The 20,926-nt window shown below is 49.5% G+C and overlaps 1 protein-coding gene across 11 annotated transcripts in view; it reads right to left on the bottom strand.

Moving 5' to 3' along the window:
• The window catches only part of ZC3H11A (zinc finger CCCH-type containing 11A), a 191,597-nt gene that overhangs the window by 55,444 nt on the left and 115,227 nt on the right, over positions 1 to 20,926 (bottom strand). For 10 of the 11 annotated variants that reach the window (XM_069633095.1, XM_069633097.1, XM_069633098.1 and 7 more), the window contains one exon: positions 14,359 to 15,238. In XM_069633095.1, the coding sequence (XP_069489196.1) occupies positions 14,359 to 15,238 (880 nt within the window). The remainder of the gene's footprint in view (positions 1 to 14,358; positions 15,239 to 20,926) is intronic. The other variant, XM_069633096.1, reaches the window with a different exon arrangement.

Below are 20,926 nucleotides of genomic sequence, written 5' to 3'. Positions count from 1 at the left end.
CCACCCTCGTGTCGTGAAAAGTCAAGCATGGAGGCTTGCAGGATAGGGCCTGGATCTCTCCCACTCGTCGTGCGGAGGTGATGGCCACAAGAAACAGTATTCCACGACAGGAATTTCAACGGTGCCGAATTCAGGGGCTCGAATGGCGCCCCCATGAGCCTGGTCAGCACCACGTTGAGTTCCCACGCCGGGGCAGGGGCCTTAACCGGCAGGAACGATCGGAACAGTCCCTTTATAAATTCCTTCAACAGGCGATGGGACGACAAGGACGCCCGTCCTGTGGTTCTGGTGTATCGGGAGATTGCAGCCAGATGCATCTTGATGGATGCATGAGCCAGTCCAGCCTTGGCCAGCGACAGTAGGTAGGGCAGCACTTGAGGGGCCGTAATCCGCAGAGGGTTAATCTTCTGTGCACGGCACCAGACAGAGAACCTCTTCCACTTATGTCCGTAGCACGAGAGTTGAAGACGCCCTGGCTTTTGCAAGGACCTCTCTGCAGTCAGCCGGGATATCGCACCCTCCAAACCCTAGTGCTGCAGGAGCCAGGCCTGCAAGTTCAGCGACTCCGGGTCATGATGAAGTATGGCGCCTCCTTCTCTGGATAGTAGATCCGCGTCCGTCGGCAGCTTGACTGGTGGGGACGCTGACAAGTCCAGAAGGTCCGGGAACCAGATCTGCCTCGGCCACGCCGGTGCGACCAGGATCATCCTGCACCGGGACCTCTTGAGCTGGTTGACGAGTCGGAGCAGCAACGGGAACGCATATAGGAATAGGCTGTCCCAGAGGAACGAGAAAGCATCGCCCATGCTCCTTGGCTGGGGAAACCTGCTGGCGAACCTCTGGCACTTGGTGTTCGTCGCCATTGCGAACAGGTCGATCTGCGGTTTTCCCCATCGTTGGAAGAGTCGATCCACTTGATCCTGACGTAGTTCCGACTCGTGGCACGAGCGCAGCTCCCTGCTGAGTGAGTCGGCGATGGTGTTTTTTTATCCCTGCCAGATGAAAAAGGCACCAGAAACATCTCTTGGGCGATGGCCCAATGCCACAGATACTGGGCTTCCTTGGAGAGGGCTGGGGATCTGGTTCCTCCCTGCTTCTGGATATAGAACATCGTGGTGGTGTTGTCCGTGAAGATTCTCACCACCTTGCCCTTGAGGGACGGGAGAAAAGACCTGAGGGCCCAGAACACAGCGCGGAGCTCCGGGATGTTGATGTGGAGCGTCTTCTCCTCCGGTAACCAAAGTCCTCTCGCATGAAGTTCTCCGGTGTGCGCTCCCCACCCTTCCAGTGAGGCATCCGTCGTCACCGTTAGAACGTTAGAAGTCCACAAAATGGCCACGACGCACGCGCAACGTCAGAAGGTCCTTTTTTCTTATCCGCGCTCACACGTCGTTAATAATACGCGCCGGAAAAATTCGTATTGACAACAACTATAAAGTGTTTGGTTTTTTTGTTTAGAATAGTTATTTACATTAGGAACACGACAGTGGCGATCCGCACGCCTTGTTATTATATGGATATTTACAACAAAAAAATAAATCGCTGAATCTTTTTCATGTATTTTCTTAATGAACTTGTTTACTCTTCAAATAAATATACGGAACTCAGAATTAGAAATAATACATTCCAAACGGATTTTTCTTAAGTCTTAAAAAAAGTCCATACTTTGAATATTTCACAATAGAGAATTCACTTAGCTCAGTCTTTGAAAGAAATGGAATGGAACTCAGCAACTCAGCATCCTGGTTTACACTGGAAATCTTCAACTCTAAATTTCTGCTTCCTTGTTCTTGACTGATCTAATATGATCTAGAACTAACAAACTAGAGATTCTACAACTTTAAATATAACTTACTGTATTTTACTCAGAGCTAAGGCAAATATGACCTACTCTAATGAATACTTTAATGAAAGGCGGTTTAGAATTATTCAGAACATTCCAAATGACAACACAATGCTGCCTGCTGCAAAATAAACCAATCACTGCTGGGAAATTGTTCCACCATCTTGGCTTGGGAGAACTTCATCTTTCTAAATGAAAGATGAAGAAATATGAGTAAACTTTCAAAATGAATATTTCTTCACATTAATCAGAGTTTATTTAATATTTAAACAAACCTCCCTTTCTAGCATTCCAGGAATAATATCTGCAACACCCAATTCTCTTAGAGCCCTTGCAAATATGAGGTACCAAGTGTGAAAACCTGACACCAGGGAGGCATCCGTCGTCACCGTTATCTGGTGGGAAGGGGTCTGAAAGTCTGTGCCTGCCGTCAGATGAGTGCGGGTGCCCCACCACCGGATCGCTCGTCGGAAGGCCTCGTCGAGCGGGATCCTGTCTGTCTTCGAAGCTGCCCGTCGCTTGGATCCAGCGGGAGTCGAGGAACTCTTGCAGAGGGCGCAATCGAAGCCTGCACAGGCGCACGAGATATATGCAGGAGGACATCATCCCGAGGAGGGACTTGATGGACCTCACCCAGGCCACGTCCGTGGCCAGCAGACGCTGCACCTTGCCCAGGATGGCCTTCGTCCTTTCCTCCGACGGCGAGGCAAGACGCGCCACTGTGTCGAGCTTGCGACGGGACTAGGTGGGATTTGGGGCAGTTGATGGAGAATCCCAGGTCCATGAGCAGCTGGACGGTCTTTGCTGTGTGATCCATGGCGAGCTCCCTTGTTCTTGCTCGGATGAGCCAGTCATCCAGGTAGGGGTAGACATGGATCCCCTGCAGGCGCAGCCGTGCCACCACCGGAGCGAGGCACTTGGTGAACACCCTGGGTGCCGACTTCAATCCGAACAGGAGGGCCTTGAACTGGTAGTGCCGTCCTTGGACCGCGAACCTGAGGAACTTTCGGTGTCCTTTCAGAATGGGGAAGTACGCATCCTCCAAATCCAACGACGACAGGAAATCACCCTCCTCCAGCTGTCCCAGAACGTGCTGGAGGGTGACCATCCGGAACTTCTGTGCCTTGATGTACTTTTTCAGTCGTCGCAGGTCCAGGATGGGGCGCCATCCTCCTGCCTTCTTTTTCACTAGAAAGTACACTCGAGCCTCTTTGGGACGAGCTCGATGGCACCTTTTTTGAGCAATACCCTTACCTCCAATAGCAGTTGAGGGACGTGATTTTCCTTCCTGACCACGGGTGGAATGCGGGGGCACTTTCTTAATAATTCGGGCGTGCCCCTGGGCCAGAGCGTCCAGCACCCAACTGTCGCTGGAGATGGACTCCCACACGCTGACGAACTCCGCCACCCGGCCTCCCACCGGGGTGCTTCGGTGGGGGCCCGACCCCGCTGTCGGTTCAATCTTGCTAGGAGGACGCCTTGTCGCCTTGGCCTCCCTGGCGACGACGGCAGGGCCCATCCGACTTGCCTCGTCCTCTCTAGGCTTCCTGTGACGAGGAGCGGGCCGCATGGCAGTACGTAGAGGAGCCACCGCCGAATCCCTTGGAGGCACCCTGCTTGCCTCCGGTGCTCCGAAAGGGCGGCCTTTGTTGCCAGAGAACGCCTAGGGCCCTAGCTCTCTCAGTGTCCGCTTTGATGGCTTGGAGGGACTGATCCACTTTTCCCAAACAGGTTGTTCCCGTCGAACGGCATGTCCAACACCTTGGCTTGTACATCCTGGCGGAAATCCGTCGCCTTGAGCCAACCTCGTCATCTAAGGCAGACGCCGTTGCCTAGCTGGCGGAAACTGGTGTCGGCAATGTCCGTTGCCACTGTAATGGCGTGATTCAATGCCAATTTGCCTTCTTGCAAGATCTCCAGGGCTTCGGCCCTCTTGTCTTCCGGTAGGAAGTCCAACAGGGGGCGATCTTGTACCATAACTCCCTGTCGTAGCGGGCCACGATTGCAAGGGCATTGGCCGCCTTAATCGTTGTTGCCGCCAACGAGATAATTTGCCGTCCCATTGCGTCCAGCTTCTTCCCTTCGCCGTCAGGCGAGGAAGTTGACGTTGAGGCCGATGCCCCCCCCCCGCTTCCTTCTTGGCCGCCGCTGAGACGACCGAGTCAGGGGTCGGTTGTGCCGTAAGGCACAAAAGGGGCTGCGTCAGGGACCCGGTACTACTTCTCGTACCGATCCCTCTTGGCAGGCGTCGTAGACGGGTTCTTGAGACGGGTGAGACCTTCGTCCCAGATATCATCCAGCAGAGGCACGGCGAGGACTGCCTTCCTCTTGGCCTCGTGCCGTTGGTAAAGGAAACCTTCCTTCTCTTCGGGGCATAGCTGAAAAAGGTCAGGTGCCCTGGTGATCTTTCCATAGAAAGATCCAATCTCGGACGGGGAGGCCCGGGCTGGCAATGGGAGCTCCGTCCCGTCGTCACCGCCGTCATGGGTACCCGTTGTGGCCGTGTCCATTCCCGTGTCATCCCCAGGGACGGGGGACGTGGGTAAAGGCTGCAAGGGCTGAGAAGGCGGGGCTGGATGGATCCGTCTTCTCTTGTTCGGGGGGCTTCCCGCCGGGCCCGGCTCTGGTTCCTCCGTCGAGCCTGGTTCAAGATCCTCCATCGGTGGTAAGGGCAATCGTCCTTATCTCTGAACACAAGGATTGTATTGCCAACAAAATGGCTGCCGAGTTATCCTGCGGCTCCGGAAGCGACGGGTGACTAGGACCCTCGCCGTTGCCGCCATCACTCTCGTCGTCACCCTCGTCGGGATCCCTTCCGTGGGGACGGGCCTCTTCAACGCCCTCGTCGAGGCCCTCTAAGCCTTCTGCAAAGCTCCTCCATGGATGTTGTGTCCATGTCCACAATGGCCACCGCCCACCCCCCCTCTTTTTCCGCCAGAGTCTTCACAGGGGTCTTTTTTCGATGGGTCTGAAAGAGGCATCCCTCCACGGAGGCAGGGAGACTCTGGGCCCCGAGGTCGCCTCCACAGGCTGCGCCAGGGCCGCCGCAACTCCCTCGATAGAGGCCTTGGCCGGGTGAATCAAGGCCTTCACCACCTTAGGCGTGCTTGAGGCCTTCACCTGTGGGGGTGGGGGGAGGGCACCGCCTCGATCCCCCTCGGCCGAATCCTTCGAGATCGACCGGAGCCTCTCCAGAAGCTTACCCGGGTTCTCTGATTTCCTATTCCCCGAACCAGAGCGTTGACTTATGTTTGATGGTGCCGGGGAAGGCGCGCCCTGCCTGGCAGCCGAAGAGCCCGACCTTTCGGCGCTCCCGGTGCACGCAGTGTTTTGCCTTCTGTTGGGCCCCCGTCGCCGGGGCGCCCTCACAGGACTTCGAAGACCGCTCGGACTTCTTATTCTTCTTCTCACCTGACGGACTCCTTCCTTCCAGCCAGTTGGATAGACGAAGGTGTCGGTCCCTGATGGTCCGTTCCGACATGTTCCTGCAAAACGCACAGTTCTTCACGTGCGTTTTGTCCTCATGAAGGCAGTGGAGACATTTCGAAGGTTCGTCCTCAAACACATTCTGTACCTGGCATCCGGGGCAGACCCTGAACAGCTTTCTGGGCGTCGAGCTTCCTTTCTCCTGGGCCATGTTCGGGTCGGCCGCAGAAACTTCTGGAATCTTTCAAGAAGCGTAACTTGACAAAATCTTCACCCTTGAGGGGCGTAGAAAATTCTGACACGGATCCCTGTTAATCGGATGTAGAGACGGTGGAGCTTGAGGCTCTATTTGACTGAAAAATGTCATTCTCTTTGAAAAAGCGCGAAAACGGAGCAGAAGCTCGAGAGCTAAACACGAGGACTCCCAACACTTGAGCGTGCGGTAAAAATCTGAAGATGGCTGCCGGAGGCGGGGCTTAGGGAGAGGGCAGTCATTGGCTGGGGGCAGTATGACCCAGAGACCAGCGATTGGTTACTACTGAGAAAGATCAGAAATGAAACGGATACTGATTTTTTCTTTACCGAGGATTCCCGGCCTGACGGCGGGGAATATTCATGAGCTTGTGAATCCGTGCCAGACCCCATGCTGGAGAAATGAAGATAGCCTAAATAATGTGCCAGGAAGAAACCACAAAGGCCTTAATTGAAGACGAATGGTGACATCACGAAGGCCCAGACAGACTTGCAGAGAGAAGATAAGACGACCCAAAGATGACACAAGAGACGAAATGTCATGAATAAGGATATTGTGAACCTAGAAGAAGAGACAATGTTCAAATATAAAAACGTTTAGATTATAAAGCAGGATGAAGTCAATCAGCTAACGCCTGTACATATGCAAGAAACCGCCTGAAAGCTAAGAAAACAGTGCAGCTTGCTATGCTTAGAAGATAGACCGCGGCAAACGCCACCTATACATATCTACCTCAACGAAGCACATTATATGTGCAAGTCCACTTTACACAAAAGCAGAATCAACTCAGGTTGCTAGAGTTGAAACAGGACAGGATTCGTATTCCAGCTAAAAACGAGAAGAGATGGCTGAATCGAAACTCAGCAGAGGCAACGTGCTCCAGGAAAGAGCCAAGGTCAGACCAATAGAAGGAGCAAACAGTAGCTTCGCGGAACAGAATAGCCTCTCTCAGGAAGACGGGGCAGGTGGCAAGCCGAATAAGAACTAAATGCACAAATTGAGGGAAACCAGGCAGAATCACTGTGTGAGCAGCACGTGACCATCCGAGCAAGAAGAGGCACAGGTCCACACCTACGCCTGGCTGTCGCCCAGACAGAGATGATATAACTTTTCCTGACAAGAAGATACAGTTTCGAGGCCAACCACAGCCAACTAATTGACACATAGCCACTAAAGTAATGATGGATTGAGGGAAGGCCGGGTGAATCGTGGGGCACCCTGCACCTGGCTGACCATTCTGCGTGCTGCTAAGTAAAGTGGAGATTTATGCATGGGGTTGAAGCCAACCCAATCACAATGGAAAAAATAATCTAGGGTTCTATAGCTAGTAGAACCAATGGGACATCAAACTCTTAGTGATGTCTACAAGAGTAATGTTAGAAGGAAGGGCTTAGACGCCCACCTGATAGTGTTCATCAAATCCTCTCACTCCGTTACCATATACAGATATAGTACCTATAGTAAAGTTACCTTTTCCTAACCAATAGAACTACATGTTAACTTTTGAGTGTTACACGTCGATGACGATTTATGAGTATAAATGTTACTGTTTGTATGAAGTTCACGGGAGGTGAAGCGAGATGGACTATCGCATCACTGTTGATTTCCATGTTTCCCCATTTTGTGTACTGGTCATTAAACTGACTCCCCTTTGCCAAATCATTGAGTTGTCCTTATTGATTGGTGGTGGAGTAATATACCTGCACTACCATCCATCTCAAAGGTGCAGCTATCTCGACTATGGGCCGGCCGGGGGTCTCCCCAGTACACTCCACATAATGCCAATACGATACTGTGAGCCTCACACCCCCTCCAGCAGAAGGACCAGCATCTGGGTACATCCTAGACAATTTTAGGTGGGATGGGGGAATACTGCCAGCAGTGTAGCAATTTTATAGCTTGCACCTTGCGTTGCGACAAAACACGATGCAGATTGGCAGAGTAGTTTGTCTGCATTTTCTCTAACCAGGTCTGCACCCCACCTCTCCCCCAACACGAGTATCCTTGGGTTTGTAGAACAAAAATTATAAGTTACTCACCAAGGTGACTAACATACTCTCAGTCCCTTTTCCTCCATACTGCATGGGCGTCCCTTCCTAGGGCCAGGAGACGGAACCCTTTTCACCAGAAAAAACCTTCCCTTTTAAATTGAGGCGCACGGGGTCTGGCCCTGGGAGCATGCACTGCCCTGACTCCGCCCTCTGGCGCCACACCTCAGTCCCCATAGACGCGTCAACAATAGATCAACATTGCCTAATGAAACTAGTTTTATTGGGGGGGATGGTGGAACGTATGGAGGAAAGGGGTCTAAGAGTAAGTTAGTCACTACGGTGAGTAACTTAGAATTACTCTTACATCAGGTCTCCTTTCCTCCATACTGCATGGGCGATTACAACCGAGTATAGCCCCAGGGTGGAGAGGAGACCACCCTCCTTAAGCAAATAGGTTCGTAAGAACTGCCTATGCGAAAGCCGTGTCTGATCTAGAGCCTGCGTCCAAACAGTGCTTGCAGAAAGCCGAAGGGGGTGGCCCATGTGGCCACCCTGCTTATGACTTGCCAGGGGACATGCCGCTGGAATGCAATGGCCGTTGCCTTGGCTTAGACCGCATGGGGTCGTGCATGTTGGCCGGCAGTGGCCTATGCTGTCCCTTGTAAACTTCTTTGATGGCCGGGGCCATGCCTACCCCCGTCTTGATCCGCCGAAGGTGACAAACACTGCGTTCGACTTGCGGATGCCCTTGGTCCTGTCCAACTAAAATTTCAGGGCACGTCTGACAGAGGCAGTGCAGAACGCTCTGCCTCGTCCTTCGGCTCAGCAAAAAACATAGGCAGCATTATTTCCTCATTCAGATGGAATGCTGAAGACACCTTAGGTAGGAATACTGGGTGTCCCTGTAGGACTACTTTTTTCTTGTGAAACGTAGTATAGGGCTCTGAGGCAACCAGCGCCTGGATTTCGTTAAGGCCGTCTTAATGGTGACCAGCTGGATCTCCGTGGAAGCCATTGGCTCAAGTGTCTACCTGCATGCCCGAGTGGGCGAGGTGCGCCAAGAAGGAGTGCATGTCGTCGAATGTACATGTAAGGGGGTTGATATCCTTAGAGTCTGCCCAGTGGCAGAACCTGGTCCACTTGCTCTTTTACTGGGTCCTGGTAGCTTTGCTCCTCGCCCCCTTTATGATCTCTAGATTAGCCTGGGAAAGGCTGAGGTGACCTAGCATGATCTGCTCAGAAACCACGCTCTGAGGGCTAGTTTCTATGGCGGGGAGTGGATGACCCAGCCCCCCCTGCTGCACCAAAAGATGCGCTGGGCCTATCGGAAGGCGAATGGGTGGTCTCTCCGATAGGCTGACCAGCTCTGAGAATCATGGTCTGGCTGGCCACCGTGGAGCTATTCGAATGATGTTGAGGTGGCGAGACTCCTCATCCTGAGTCGTGGAGGGGCGGGGGGGGGGGGGGGGGTGTCCAGTAGGCAGAAGCCACTTCTCTGCTGAGGAAGTGCGCAGAATCCCTTTTGATGGCCATGATCTTGTCCTCCAAGGGAAAACCTCGGAGCTCCTGTCCCAGATGAGCCCCAAGAAGTTCAGACTCTGCGTGGGCTACAGCAGGGATTTCTTGAGACTGAGCGAAAAGGCTAGATTGAGCAGTGTGTCCATACGAGCGTGAGAGGTGTGATGCATCGCTTCCAGAGATGAAGCCCTGACGAGACAGTCATCGAGGTACGGGTATATGTGGTGGCCCAGAGGAGGGCCGCCACTGTATTCATCAGCCTTGTAAAGACCCTGTGGGCCGATTTGAGGCCGAAAGGAAGGACCTTGTATTGGAAATGGTAGCCCATGATCCTGAATAGTAGAAAAGAACAATGAGGCTGCCAAATTGGGACGTGTATAAGTACGCGCCCTTCAGATCCAGGGAGCACAACCAGTCTTCCTTGCACAATGTCTCTGCTATTAAAGCTGGCGTAACCATCTTGAATTTTTGTAGAGGTAGGAAGAGTTTGATGGTGGAAAGGTAGAGCACAAATCTCAGGACCGCTTGGTTCTTCTTCTGAATGGCATAAATCCTGGAGTCGAAGCCGAAAGCCTCGCTGGGAGGCTGAGACATCCTCCAATGCCTGGCTCGCAACGAGCGACCGGACCTCTGCCAAAACGGTTTCTGTCCCAATCTGTGGCAGTGGAGGGGAAGAGGGAGGAGAGGCTGGGATGGGTAGGTGGTACCCCGTGGATAATACAGAGGATCCAGGGGTCCGCAAAATTCTGGTGCCAGAAGTGTGCATGGAGAGCAAGCCTGTCCCTCCCTGCCCCCCCCCCCCCCCCCCCCCCACTGGAGACAGGTGGACCCGGAGGGGTGTGTCATGCCTTCTTTCCTACTGAGGCTGTTGTGGCGGTGGGGGACTGGAAAAATCCCATAGCCCCCCCCCCCCTTCAGTTGCTTGTGCCGATGTTGGGTCGGCGAGCGGTCCAGTTTCCTGCTTCTTCGCTCTTGGAAGCCGTGTAAACCTCCAAGTACGCCCTTTGTCACACCGCTGCTGTGACTGGGTGTATGTTTTGGGTGCAGTCTTTTGAATGATGGATAAAGACTTCGCCGTTTGTGAGCAGTTTTTCTTTTTATCCAGCTCCTCGTCTGTAGTGGAGTCAAAGAGGTCACCCCCTTCGAATGGAAGGTCTAAGATGCACTACTGGGCATCCGGGTTGACCAGAGGTGTCAATGTGGGCCACAGTGGATTCCATGATGCCTTGTGCCTTGGCCTCTGCCAGTCCTGCCTTGAATTGCGATTGGCTCTGCGCCGGAAGCTCTGGGAGGAAATCCGCAATTTCCTGCAAAAGCCTCTGGTTAACAGCAGCCAGCATGGCATCCACATTGGCTTGACGAAGATGCAGGGGCGCATTGGAATACAGAAGACTTCGGCGAGGACCCCCTCTGATGGTTGCTCGACCTCGGGTTGAGGAAGGCCCCAGTACTCTGCCAGCCCTGCAAGATGTTCGTGGAAGGCTTTGGCTGACAGTGTCTGGGTCGTCGTCTTCTGTGTCCACCTGGGGGTCCGGTTGGTGGTGGTGGGGTGCTGGGAGCTGAATGCTGAGGTGTGGGGACAGAAGCCGGAGGATGCAGCTGAGGCCGGTACGGAACCGCCTGCACAATCGGTTGGGGGGCCAGATCGGGCGGCGGAGGCTGCACAGGGACACCTGTACTGGGACCTGCGACGCCGAAGCCATTGGCAGGAGCACATCCCTGATGGCATCCCTGAGGATAACCTCCATCCAAGGAGACTTCATAAGCCCGAGTAACAAGGAATCTGTCCTCACAGGCCAGAAGGGTGGTTGGTGATATCGACAGGGTAGCAGCCGGCTGCTGGAGCTGTTGCGTGCACTGTCCATACGGACAGCGGGAACCTGCCCTGCGCAAAAGGATAGGCTGTAGGCCACATAACTGGTTGACACTAGTCCCACCTTGATACTCGTTCCTCCACCTGCTCTCTTCCTTGGTGCGGTATCAGACGGGTGTCTAATGTCTGGCACAGCGGCCATCTTGTCGAGCTTCCTTCTATGTGCCTGCGTCGTGTTGCTTGGCTCACTAGGCCCAGCCTTGTCCAGGAAATTTAAGTGTGGATCATGTGGCCTACCCGGCTCTTCAGGCTGAGATCTGGTAGGCGTTACGCCCTCGGCAGTGCATATCGGCGCCCCCCTCAGACATGTTGCCAGTATTAGGGTGTGGCCCCTCGGGTGAAGACCCAGTCAAACAACCTTCCGGTACCTCAGCACTGTCACGGGAGGATCCTCGGCCTGCTGGCCAGTAGCCGCTTTAGCCTCGGTACTCGTGCTGGTATGAGAACCTGAGCAGTTCCTCCCATGCGGGCAAGTCCCTGGAAAGGAGTCTCCCTTGCGGGGTGCGCTGGAAAGAATGGCCTTACCTTGGGCCTGGATTAATGATTGACATCCTTCAGGTCTGCTGGAGGCGTTCTATGGAAGAGCTCCCTCCACCTGTCTAGTCAGTTCTTCAGAGACCTCAAGGAAAGCGTGTTGCATGCGACACAAGCTTGCCAGCCGTGGTCTGGGCCAAGGCAAGTTGGAAAGAGCCAGTCACAGGATGGACACCTGCAGAAGCCTGTAGAAGTCGACATGTGCCGGGGAGGAGTATGACCCCCCCTGAGGACCGAGTAACAATGATAAAAAAACAAAAAGAAAGAGAAGTATCCGTGCATGGAATTACATGGCTGAAGCCAAACCCAGAAGCGCTGGTGAATTTGTCCTGTTCCTGTCGACGTGGAAAAGGGGACAGGGGTGTGGCAGAGGGCAGATTCAGGGCAGCGCATGCTCCTAGGGCCACACCCCGTGCACCTCTAAATTTAAAGGGGAAGAAGGTTTTTTTTTGGAAAAAAGGTTCTGTCTCCCGTCCCTAGGAAGTGACGCCCACACAGTATGGAGGAAAGGGGACGGGACGTAAGAGTATGGTACTATACATGTTTGAAATTAGACTCTTTCCTAGTTCTGGGCCTCTACTAATATTAATCCGCCCACCTAACGTTTGCTAAAAAAACTCAATGGGGGCATTTATTTGGTAGGTCCTGTAGCTGGGATAGACTTCTATATTCACTTTTCCCACAACTGGCCAGCCATTTCCAGCCCTGCCTCAAACCACTCATTCTCCAAGGCTCATGCATATCGTTCCTAATAGGCCAACCCATGTGCAGTTGAGGGGAGCTCTGCGATAGCCATAGCGGGTCCCTGGTTTCACTCAAAGTTTCTCATAGAACCACCAACACAGTGAAGATGGAACTACCTTTGGCAGCAATCTCAACAGGTCCCATTATACACTTGCTTAGAGGATTTGGCGCTAAAACCGCATCCTTCATGGGGACCCATTGTTTCTACACAAGTCCCTCCCTGCTATCCCCAAATAGGAGTCAATGCGCCAGGGTTCCCTGGGCAAGAGGGCCCCCAGTACCACTCAGTTTATCTCTTCTCTAAAGAAAACCGAGGTCTGCAGGAGGCACTGCGCTGAAGATTTCTTCCCAGCACACTAATCACTTTCAGGGTGCAATGAAAGAGCGGCCAGAAGGCCGCACACTAGTCTGAGCAAACCCAGCCCCCCTCACCAAAAACAAACAGTCTGAAACACAACTCCACCCTTCCTTGCGCCGCAACATTAGAGTCAAGAATCCTGATGAATTCCGGGCCACCAAAGGAAGGCAAGCCGAACAACTTCCCCATCCCAAGCAATATTTCAGCCCTAAGGAGCAGGTCATGGCCTCCCTTCTGGCCTGAAGGATCTGAGGAATTTTAAGCTTTCGGTGCATGGTGCGCAGACATTTGTTTTGTACCATTTGGCTCATTCTGAACTCCCTACATTATCTGTGATTAACAATTTACTTGAAGATTGCACACTCACGGAGGGAGGTAGCCAGGAAGGTGATAGACAACAGAGCTTCTGTAGGTCTTTGTGTGAAGGTCTCCAACCCATTTTAGGGGTCCTTTTGTCCTCAACCTTTGTGCTCTGACATGGGTTGCTTGGACCAGCACTTCAACTCCAGAGTGTCTTGAGTCATAAACTAATACATCAAAAGGCTAAAATTCACACCGTATGCAGCCCCTTCTATTACTTTTCTGGTTTGTAACGCCTTGGCCTGAATTTCCAACAACCTCTGTGGGTTAATCTTGATGGCTTCCCATGAAAGACCGATTACATAGTCGCACCTGGGGAAGGGCCATTGGTCAATCAGATGGCTGGAATAGGGGAGGAATACAAATTCTCCACCCACTGTTCCAGCCACCTGAGACCATTCGCCAGGAGGCTCCATTTTTAAAAATGGATGTATGTGGGGAGGCAACGGGCAGCTTCTCCATGTTGCCTCCCCATCCTCCCTCACCCCCCAAAACCAACAAACGCCTCCCTGTCCAAATGACCTGGAGGACTGGAGCTTTCCTTCGGATCCCGTCCACTGCCATAAAAATGGAAAAGGGGCTTGTCTTTTCCCTATGGCGGTGGCCATCTTTTTTCATTATTTTTTCTTCTGGGAGATTGGCTCTCCTGAGGGTGAAAACAAAATTTCACCCCTGGGTGTGATTAGCTTTCACCACACGACAGCAGCGGATTGAAGGGGGTTTCAGGGGGGGAACATGGACGGCAACAGCCCACAGCCCTTACCAAGGCCTGTTACCGCCCATTTCTATCCCCCGCCTAGTGGATGAAAGCCATACTTACTGTTGGTTTATTGGCTGCGATTGCACAGTGGATAAAACAAGTGGGCTTTGTCCTTCAGTCAAAAACAAAGTGCAGTGAAATTTACATTATCAAAAATCATTTCACACTCATTATCATCTTGTCCCATCTAATATTCCTGAATCTCAACATATTCCTGCTTTCTTTAGGTTTTTGACTTTACTATGTGTATGCCAATAATCACAGTAGTCGAAAACCGAAATACAATGTTTTACAAAGTCACGATCCATCTTCCATGAATAACCTGACAATGGACTCTACTGAAGAGACCAAGATGGAGGCATGGACGTGATTATGGAATCTAGCTACTTCTATACAGGTCTTGAAAACCAAGTAACATTTTTTTACAAAATAAGTTAGAACAGTTGAAAAATTGCAGACCAACTACTAGATTGTGGTCCATCCACAGCATGCAAATCTAAAAGTCACTGCAATGAGCATGGATTGAAAGGTAGAGGCTTGGGGGGTCAAGTATCCCAGGAATAACTCTACAGCTATACTGTGGAAAGGACATGGGTCACAAATACTCGAGGGAATACAGAAGCACACAGGCAGGACAATTCACTGCTTTACAAGTACCATAAGACAATATTTAAATATAGACTTGGCAGGATTGTTACCTTTACTCTCTGTTGCTACTTCATCTACAGGCATATCGGCTGCCGAGGAAGCCTCATCCTCAGGTGGCAAAGTGTCGGTCTCTTGTGGGGAGGTCTCCAAGGTCTCTGGTTGTCTCATTGGAGTCAAGTCATTTGGTAAAAACTGCAGAGTTTCAGCTTGTGGTGGCTGCTGGGCTTCGCTTGGTGAGGAAGGATGCGCAGGTCTCACTGGAGAGGAAGGCTGCAGAGTATTCACCAGTAAGGACGACTGCAGTCGAGCTTTCCCCGGTGAGGAGGGCTGCTGAGGTTTCACCAGCGAGGTGGGTTGCTGAAGTTTCACAGGAGAGCAAGACAGTTGAGGTTTCACCAGTGAGGTAGGGTGCTCAGATTTCCCTGTAAAGGACTGCTGCAGAGACCCTAATGGAGAGGATTGCTGCTGTGGCTTGGCTGGCGATGGCTTTTGTTTCTTCACTGGAGAGGATAGCTGTTCTGGGTTTAACTGCGAGGATCCTTGGAGTCCCTGATGTGGAGGTTTCACAAGCACAGGTTGCTGGTGCTGCACTGCGGCTATTTGAGTGGCTCTCAACGGTGATGTATCTTTCCGGTTCCCCAAGGCCAGTTGCTGAGGTTTCCCTGGTGAGGAACGTTGCGTTCCCAACTGCTGCAATTTCGTTGTCAAGCCTGGCTCTTTGGTTGATGTAGGGGGAATCTCAGATATCTCTTCCGGGGCCTTGCCCCCTGGAATTGAAGCTTCCAGCACAGAGAGAGGATTGTGCTTCTTCAGGAGCTCCATTGCCACCTCCTGCTGCTTCCTCTGGCGCTTCTCTCGCATGATCTCCTCGAAGCTCTTCACCAGCACCCTAGCGTTCGGCTCACTTGTACGCAGATCCAAAGACGACTGCTAGAAACAAACATGGAGAACAAAATGTCAAGCTCTGAGATGGCCAGTGGCACACCTAAAACCCCAAAATAGACACCCAAAGCTTCACGTGATCACAGCTGTCAAAGCCCATAACTAGGTTTACAGTACTGCGTACAGAAAAAACATTAAGCTATTAGCATCCGAGAGCCTTTTAATTATATGCTCAAAATAAGTCCTTTAATAGCCACAGAATGCCATTTTGGAGTTTCTCGTATCACATTTTATCAGGCCCTTAAACCTCTCGTTTGGCTCTCCCACACCCTGTTTTCTTAGCTTTATATTTGTGGCCAGAGGAACTTCTAGTGAAGTCCCCATGCAACTGTTTTTGATGAGCTGTCTGTAGCCAATATGGTTTCTCCTACAAGAGGGCTTTTTGAGTACCCAATTTTGGTCCTAGCGTTATTATATCCTGCTATATTCATGTTGTGAAGTAAACTGGTGCCAGCTGTAATTTAGTTTTTTTACTTTAGCAGTGGTGCAGCTGGTTTTATCACAGACAAGCCCAATACACATTCTGTGCAGGAAGACTGTTGGCCTGGTGTGCGATTGTCTGAGGGGAGCCCATGAGTGAGCGTCCCAATCTAGGGGAGACCCTCTGGATTCCCTAGACAGTTACCTGAATTACTGTAAAATTGCTTAGAAGATAGGCAGCTGCTACCAAAGACCAGGTTTGACCATACAACCTTTGCACTACTTTCTTCTTTCATGTGCTGTACGTCCTTCCTGGGCTGTCTCTCTACTTCCTCTGGGCCTCCTTAGCTGGAATGGCAGTCCTGGACTACTTTTCTGTGGCTGTAGTGTTGTCGCCCTGGATAATCCTCAGGGGCTAAGTGATCAAGTAGGGAGCTTCCCTTGTCAGGAAAAGTTGTGCGTGGCTACCACTCTGCAGTAGCCCAGTCCTGACTCATCCTGGGTCACCATATGTTTGCTAGGACCGTTCTAAGCCGACTAGCTTCCCAGTTTTGATTCTTGAACTGCCCAGATCTCCTAGGTCTGTTTTCCAAGTCACCCTGCTGCTTTCTCGTTACTGTTACGATTTCAGCTGATGGGTTCTCGACCATGTACATAGATGATTGCTCTTCATAAGAGTAACAGATCCTCTTGTCAGTCCTGTACTAACTAGGCTCTCCACTTCTTCCGGGACGATTTGAGTACCTATCCCTGGGTCTAGAGTTATTCTTCAGAATAACCTTCAGAGTTGCTCTGAATCCTGGAGCAGTGGGGTGTTTGAGCCCCACTCTACGCGGTAATCCATTGATTTAGTTGGTCTGCACAATCCCCCTCTACCTTCCTGCTCGTGTTGGGTGGGTCAGCCTGGAACTTGAGCTCTCCCAAGGCAGGGCTTGCAAAATCTACTAGTCCACTCGCATACGCAAGGAGTTTTATGAAGGGCAATTACCATTTGCAATGAGATGTTTGAAATATTTATTTACTGCAATAAAAATGTGTTTGCCGTAAATGGCAAGTGTGACTGTGCATGGCTGGCCTTTGGGTGTCAGCATTACATCAAATATGAAGTGTGCTCATGGTGACATGCACCATTTTACAGATAGCACAGGCAAACATTTTGTCACCCATCACCATGAGGCGAGAACCTCTTAGGTACAGTTTGTAAAGCAGGAATTTTCAAGGCAGGATTAACAGCATCAGCTCTGGCGTCATCTGGGGGTGGTGGTTTCTTTCTCCGCACCTGAGGGATAAACCAAGTACTTGGATTTAAACCATAACCGGCGCTTGCCTATGGAGTTTGAAGTAGTTTAGATTTGTTTCCCCACAGGAATAAACTGACAAAGTGACTGAAATGGGTACTTACCTGATCCAGCATTGTTTCCCCCTGACTTATTACAGTGCTATAATTCACTACGCTGCTCTAATACCTACTGAACTGTTTTGGGTTACTGTGACAGTTACGTGTACCCACCTATTTCTAAGGCGTGTATTGGGACCATGTAAATCTGTTACGTACACACTAACTTTTGGTGATCCACTGGGGCGTGGCTTACACTAGCTAACAATTTCCTTCCCTTTAGGTTGTACAAGGAGTATATGGTCTTCACAGGCGAGCTATTCAAAGTGCACTAGAGGTTGTCGAATTACAGTGACTGTTCATGCAATCATGCTTTGGGTCCCGGCATTGGCTGAAGCAATGTCCTATTGGTGTTGAGGGTTCCTTTTTTGCCCACCCATTGCCTTATATTTCGAGTTTGCCACCAGGTACAAGTTGTAAATTAAGCTTAAAAAGCAGGAAGGATCATCCGTAAGGCCCTTTACTGCTTGTATAAACACACACTGCTTGTGGAGTATTACAGCTCAAATACTTGTATATTCGTTATTGTAGGTTTACACAATGCAAAGTTTTTACATTTCAGTATATCTGTGTATTGTATCTTCTTGGGTGATCTATTTGAACCAACTATTAAAAAAAAAAGCCTTCTCCCCTCTCTTGAATGAAGCCAGTCTGGTCAGCCATATCTACCCATAAGGGTTTGGTCTAACATTTGGTTGTATCGGTCTATCCATTAGCATAGATGGTTTAACACCTCTCCCCAAAGGGCTGGGAAAAAATATGCCCAATAGCCACGATCATTCTGAAATCAGGAAGGGCCAAAGAAAAAGCCCCTACCTGGCTGCATTGGCAGATGAAACACCACTAACCGGTTAACCAGTTTGTTTGGACTTGAAGACCAGAACATGCAAGAGTTAAAAGGCTCATGAGGGGGTGGCGGCTAGGAGAACCGAGACATTAAAAGGGTAGCAGTAGCATTGCCATCTAGCATTTGCAGAGGGTGGTCTTAAATTGCTAAGCACCGGTCATGAAGGCCCAAGGGAGACGGTTTAGGTGCAGTAATCAAAATTTGAAAGTGTCACGAGAGGCAGAGCATTGGAGAATGTATTTTTTGGAGGCGAAAAAAAATGGCAGGGCCCAATTACTAGGATGAGCTACATATGAATCGGGATGACAGGGGAACAAAGTGAGAGACTATAGCATGTATTGCTAAGGAAAAGCCCCGCAAGTCTCTCCTGATGGCGTGTGAATGTCGAATGGGGGACTGCGCTAGAGGAAGCCACCTGTGCAACACAAATGTTCTTCACCATAAGTAGAGGAACCAGAAGGAAACCAAGTCGCTGCTGAATTGAGAAGATAAAAAGCCCTACTGTCGCGCTTCTCAGTATTTCTAAATGTTGACAAAAAATAAGTGGATTTGAGTTTGAGTAACAGAAAAAAAGATTGCATTCTTTGGACAATTACAAACACATTTAAATCAAAAAGCAGGTTTGCTGCACCTTAAAATACAACACAAATTGTTGGAGTCACAAACTGAAATAAACTTGGTATCAGATGTCCAAATGCGGTTCAAATGTTCGTGATTCTCTGGAGTCAAAATTTTCTGATAACGCAAATTGGTTTATGCTAAGCTGCTTTCACTGATTGTTTTTAGAATGGTGATGGAGAGCAATTGGTTCAAGGTTTGGAAGAATTCCTTTTGTGGACTGGATCAAAGTTTCGAAACACAAATTGATTTGTACTATGTTGGTGTCACTTACTCTCACTGCTTGTTGTCACTTAGTCTCCTTGATTGTTGTTAGAATGACAATGGAGAGCAATTGGCTCCAGGTTTGGGAAAAGTCCTTTTGAGGACAACACGGAATTGCAGGAGTATGCCTCAAGAGCAGTCAGCTCTGTGGTTGAGGAGAGTCCTATTGAGGGCAGCAAGTGAATGCAAAAGAAATCCTCGACACGTGTTTCCCCACCGCGTGGTCGCGGTGGCTCTTCAGGAGGAAGATATATTGAAAAAGATTTGATTCTGTATTGTGATTTGTTTAGGTATCCAATGTAGACACAGATAATGTTTTTCTGAGAGGAAGAAAAGGAAAATAATTTATAGAGCGTGCAGTCTTGCACTCTCCGGTTCATATGGTGATAAAAATGTTTTCACTGTTATGGAGCACGTCTAATACATAGTCGGGGCGCCAACACTGTCTCTAAGGCTGATCTTTCCTTTTCACTACAGGTTCTACCAGCAGTGGGCAGCCCCGACAGGAAACATACAATTTAAATATTTCCAAATATCTTAATATGCTTAGACATTTTTAAAAAAGAAGCCGCCAAATGTATTTTTTCAGGATTATCGGAAAATCCAACAGCTGCTCAAGGAGTCAACAATCTTTCATTAAGGCAATTATTCCAGACACAGGAAAAACTCCTCAAACTGGAGTAAGCTTGCTGGTGGGAAATAAAATCATTAGATAAGTATCTTCAAATTGGACAAATACCACGCGGACTCAGTATGCATCTTTCCCCCATTTGAAGATAAAGACAAAGGAAATACAAGCTTGGGAACAACTTCTAACTATCCTTTCCAATGTAATGATACACAGACTAATCAATTATGCTAAAGTCAAACACATTCGAAATAACCCAAGTCAAAGAAAAAGAGAAATTAAACATTCCGGAGAAAACCTTGAAAAATTATGAGATTCTAGACAAAATCATTGATAAATACTCAACAGAAACCAAAATAAAAAAGCAAATAGTTCCTTTGTGACGAGCTGGATTATAAATTTAAAAGAGTATATACATTTAACAAAAGACCTACAACCCTATCTAGAGGACTATCATTAACTCCACCACACCAAACAAACCAAAAACTCCACTCTCTTCTGACACTGACACAGTGAGTGATAGTGAACTTGAAGATCGAAGTTCAATACCACCCAATCCACCAACCAAAGAAACCCCAACGTCCAGTAAATACACTCAACATACCAAACAAGGATCCTCTTTTTTTAGAGGAATTTCAACAGCAGAAACTAATGAGGAATTATCAAAGAATTCCCAGCACCAGAAACCCTATTTCGACTCCTCAACCAGAACCAAACGTGGCAAGAGAGGAGGGAAACTTAAACAATCAAGAAAAAACAGGAGTAGAGACCCGATCACAAAACCCACTACCCCAACGCAAAACTTAATCAATCTTAGAGAAGAACTTTCACCATTAATCCAAGCACTGAATAAGGGACTCAACTTTTGTCCAGATCGTAATTACGACTACTTCACAACAGTTGACCTCTACACTTTCTGTAGAAAATTGAACACATTCTTTGCAAATATGGAAGTCAAGAAAAAAGTTTCAGAAACCACTTTGATACTCTCCGACTTGTCCGTAGCACAAGTTGAAAAAACATTAGACCTTATCAACATCACAGAGGAAAATGATCAATTTACTATGGAAAGATTTCTAGAGGAACAAAATATCGCAACAGGTCTAGCCATCCCCACCAAACTCAAAGATCAATCTAAGTTCATACCAACATTACCACCTGAGAATACAATCGATACTTTCTTCAAAGTAGTCCAAAAAGAACTTCGGGATATTTACATCAACAACAATACCAGTCAGAACAAGCTCAAATATCGGAACAATCTCAACAGCTCAAACTCAAGCATTGAGAGACCTTAAAAACAATCGGGACATCACTATTAAATCATTCGACAAAGGTGGCAACATTGTGCTCCTAAAAACTGATTATATTAATATGGCTTCAGTACATTTGAGTGATCACATATGTTATGAACAAATCAGTGACAACCCGTTCATCAAAATAGGAGAAAGATGGAAAACAATGAGCATCTATTGGAGGATCAATCCCTTCTAACAGAAGAGG

Source organism: Ambystoma mexicanum, chromosome 13, assembly GCF_040938575.1.
Source record: "Ambystoma mexicanum isolate Mex_15411 chromosome 13, UKY_AmexF1_1, whole genome shotgun sequence".
Lineage (NCBI taxonomy): Eukaryota > Metazoa > Chordata > Amphibia > Caudata > Ambystomatidae > Ambystoma > Ambystoma mexicanum.
The sequence above is the reverse complement of the archived record's forward strand: the minus strand, read 5'-3'. Positions and strand labels throughout refer to the sequence as shown.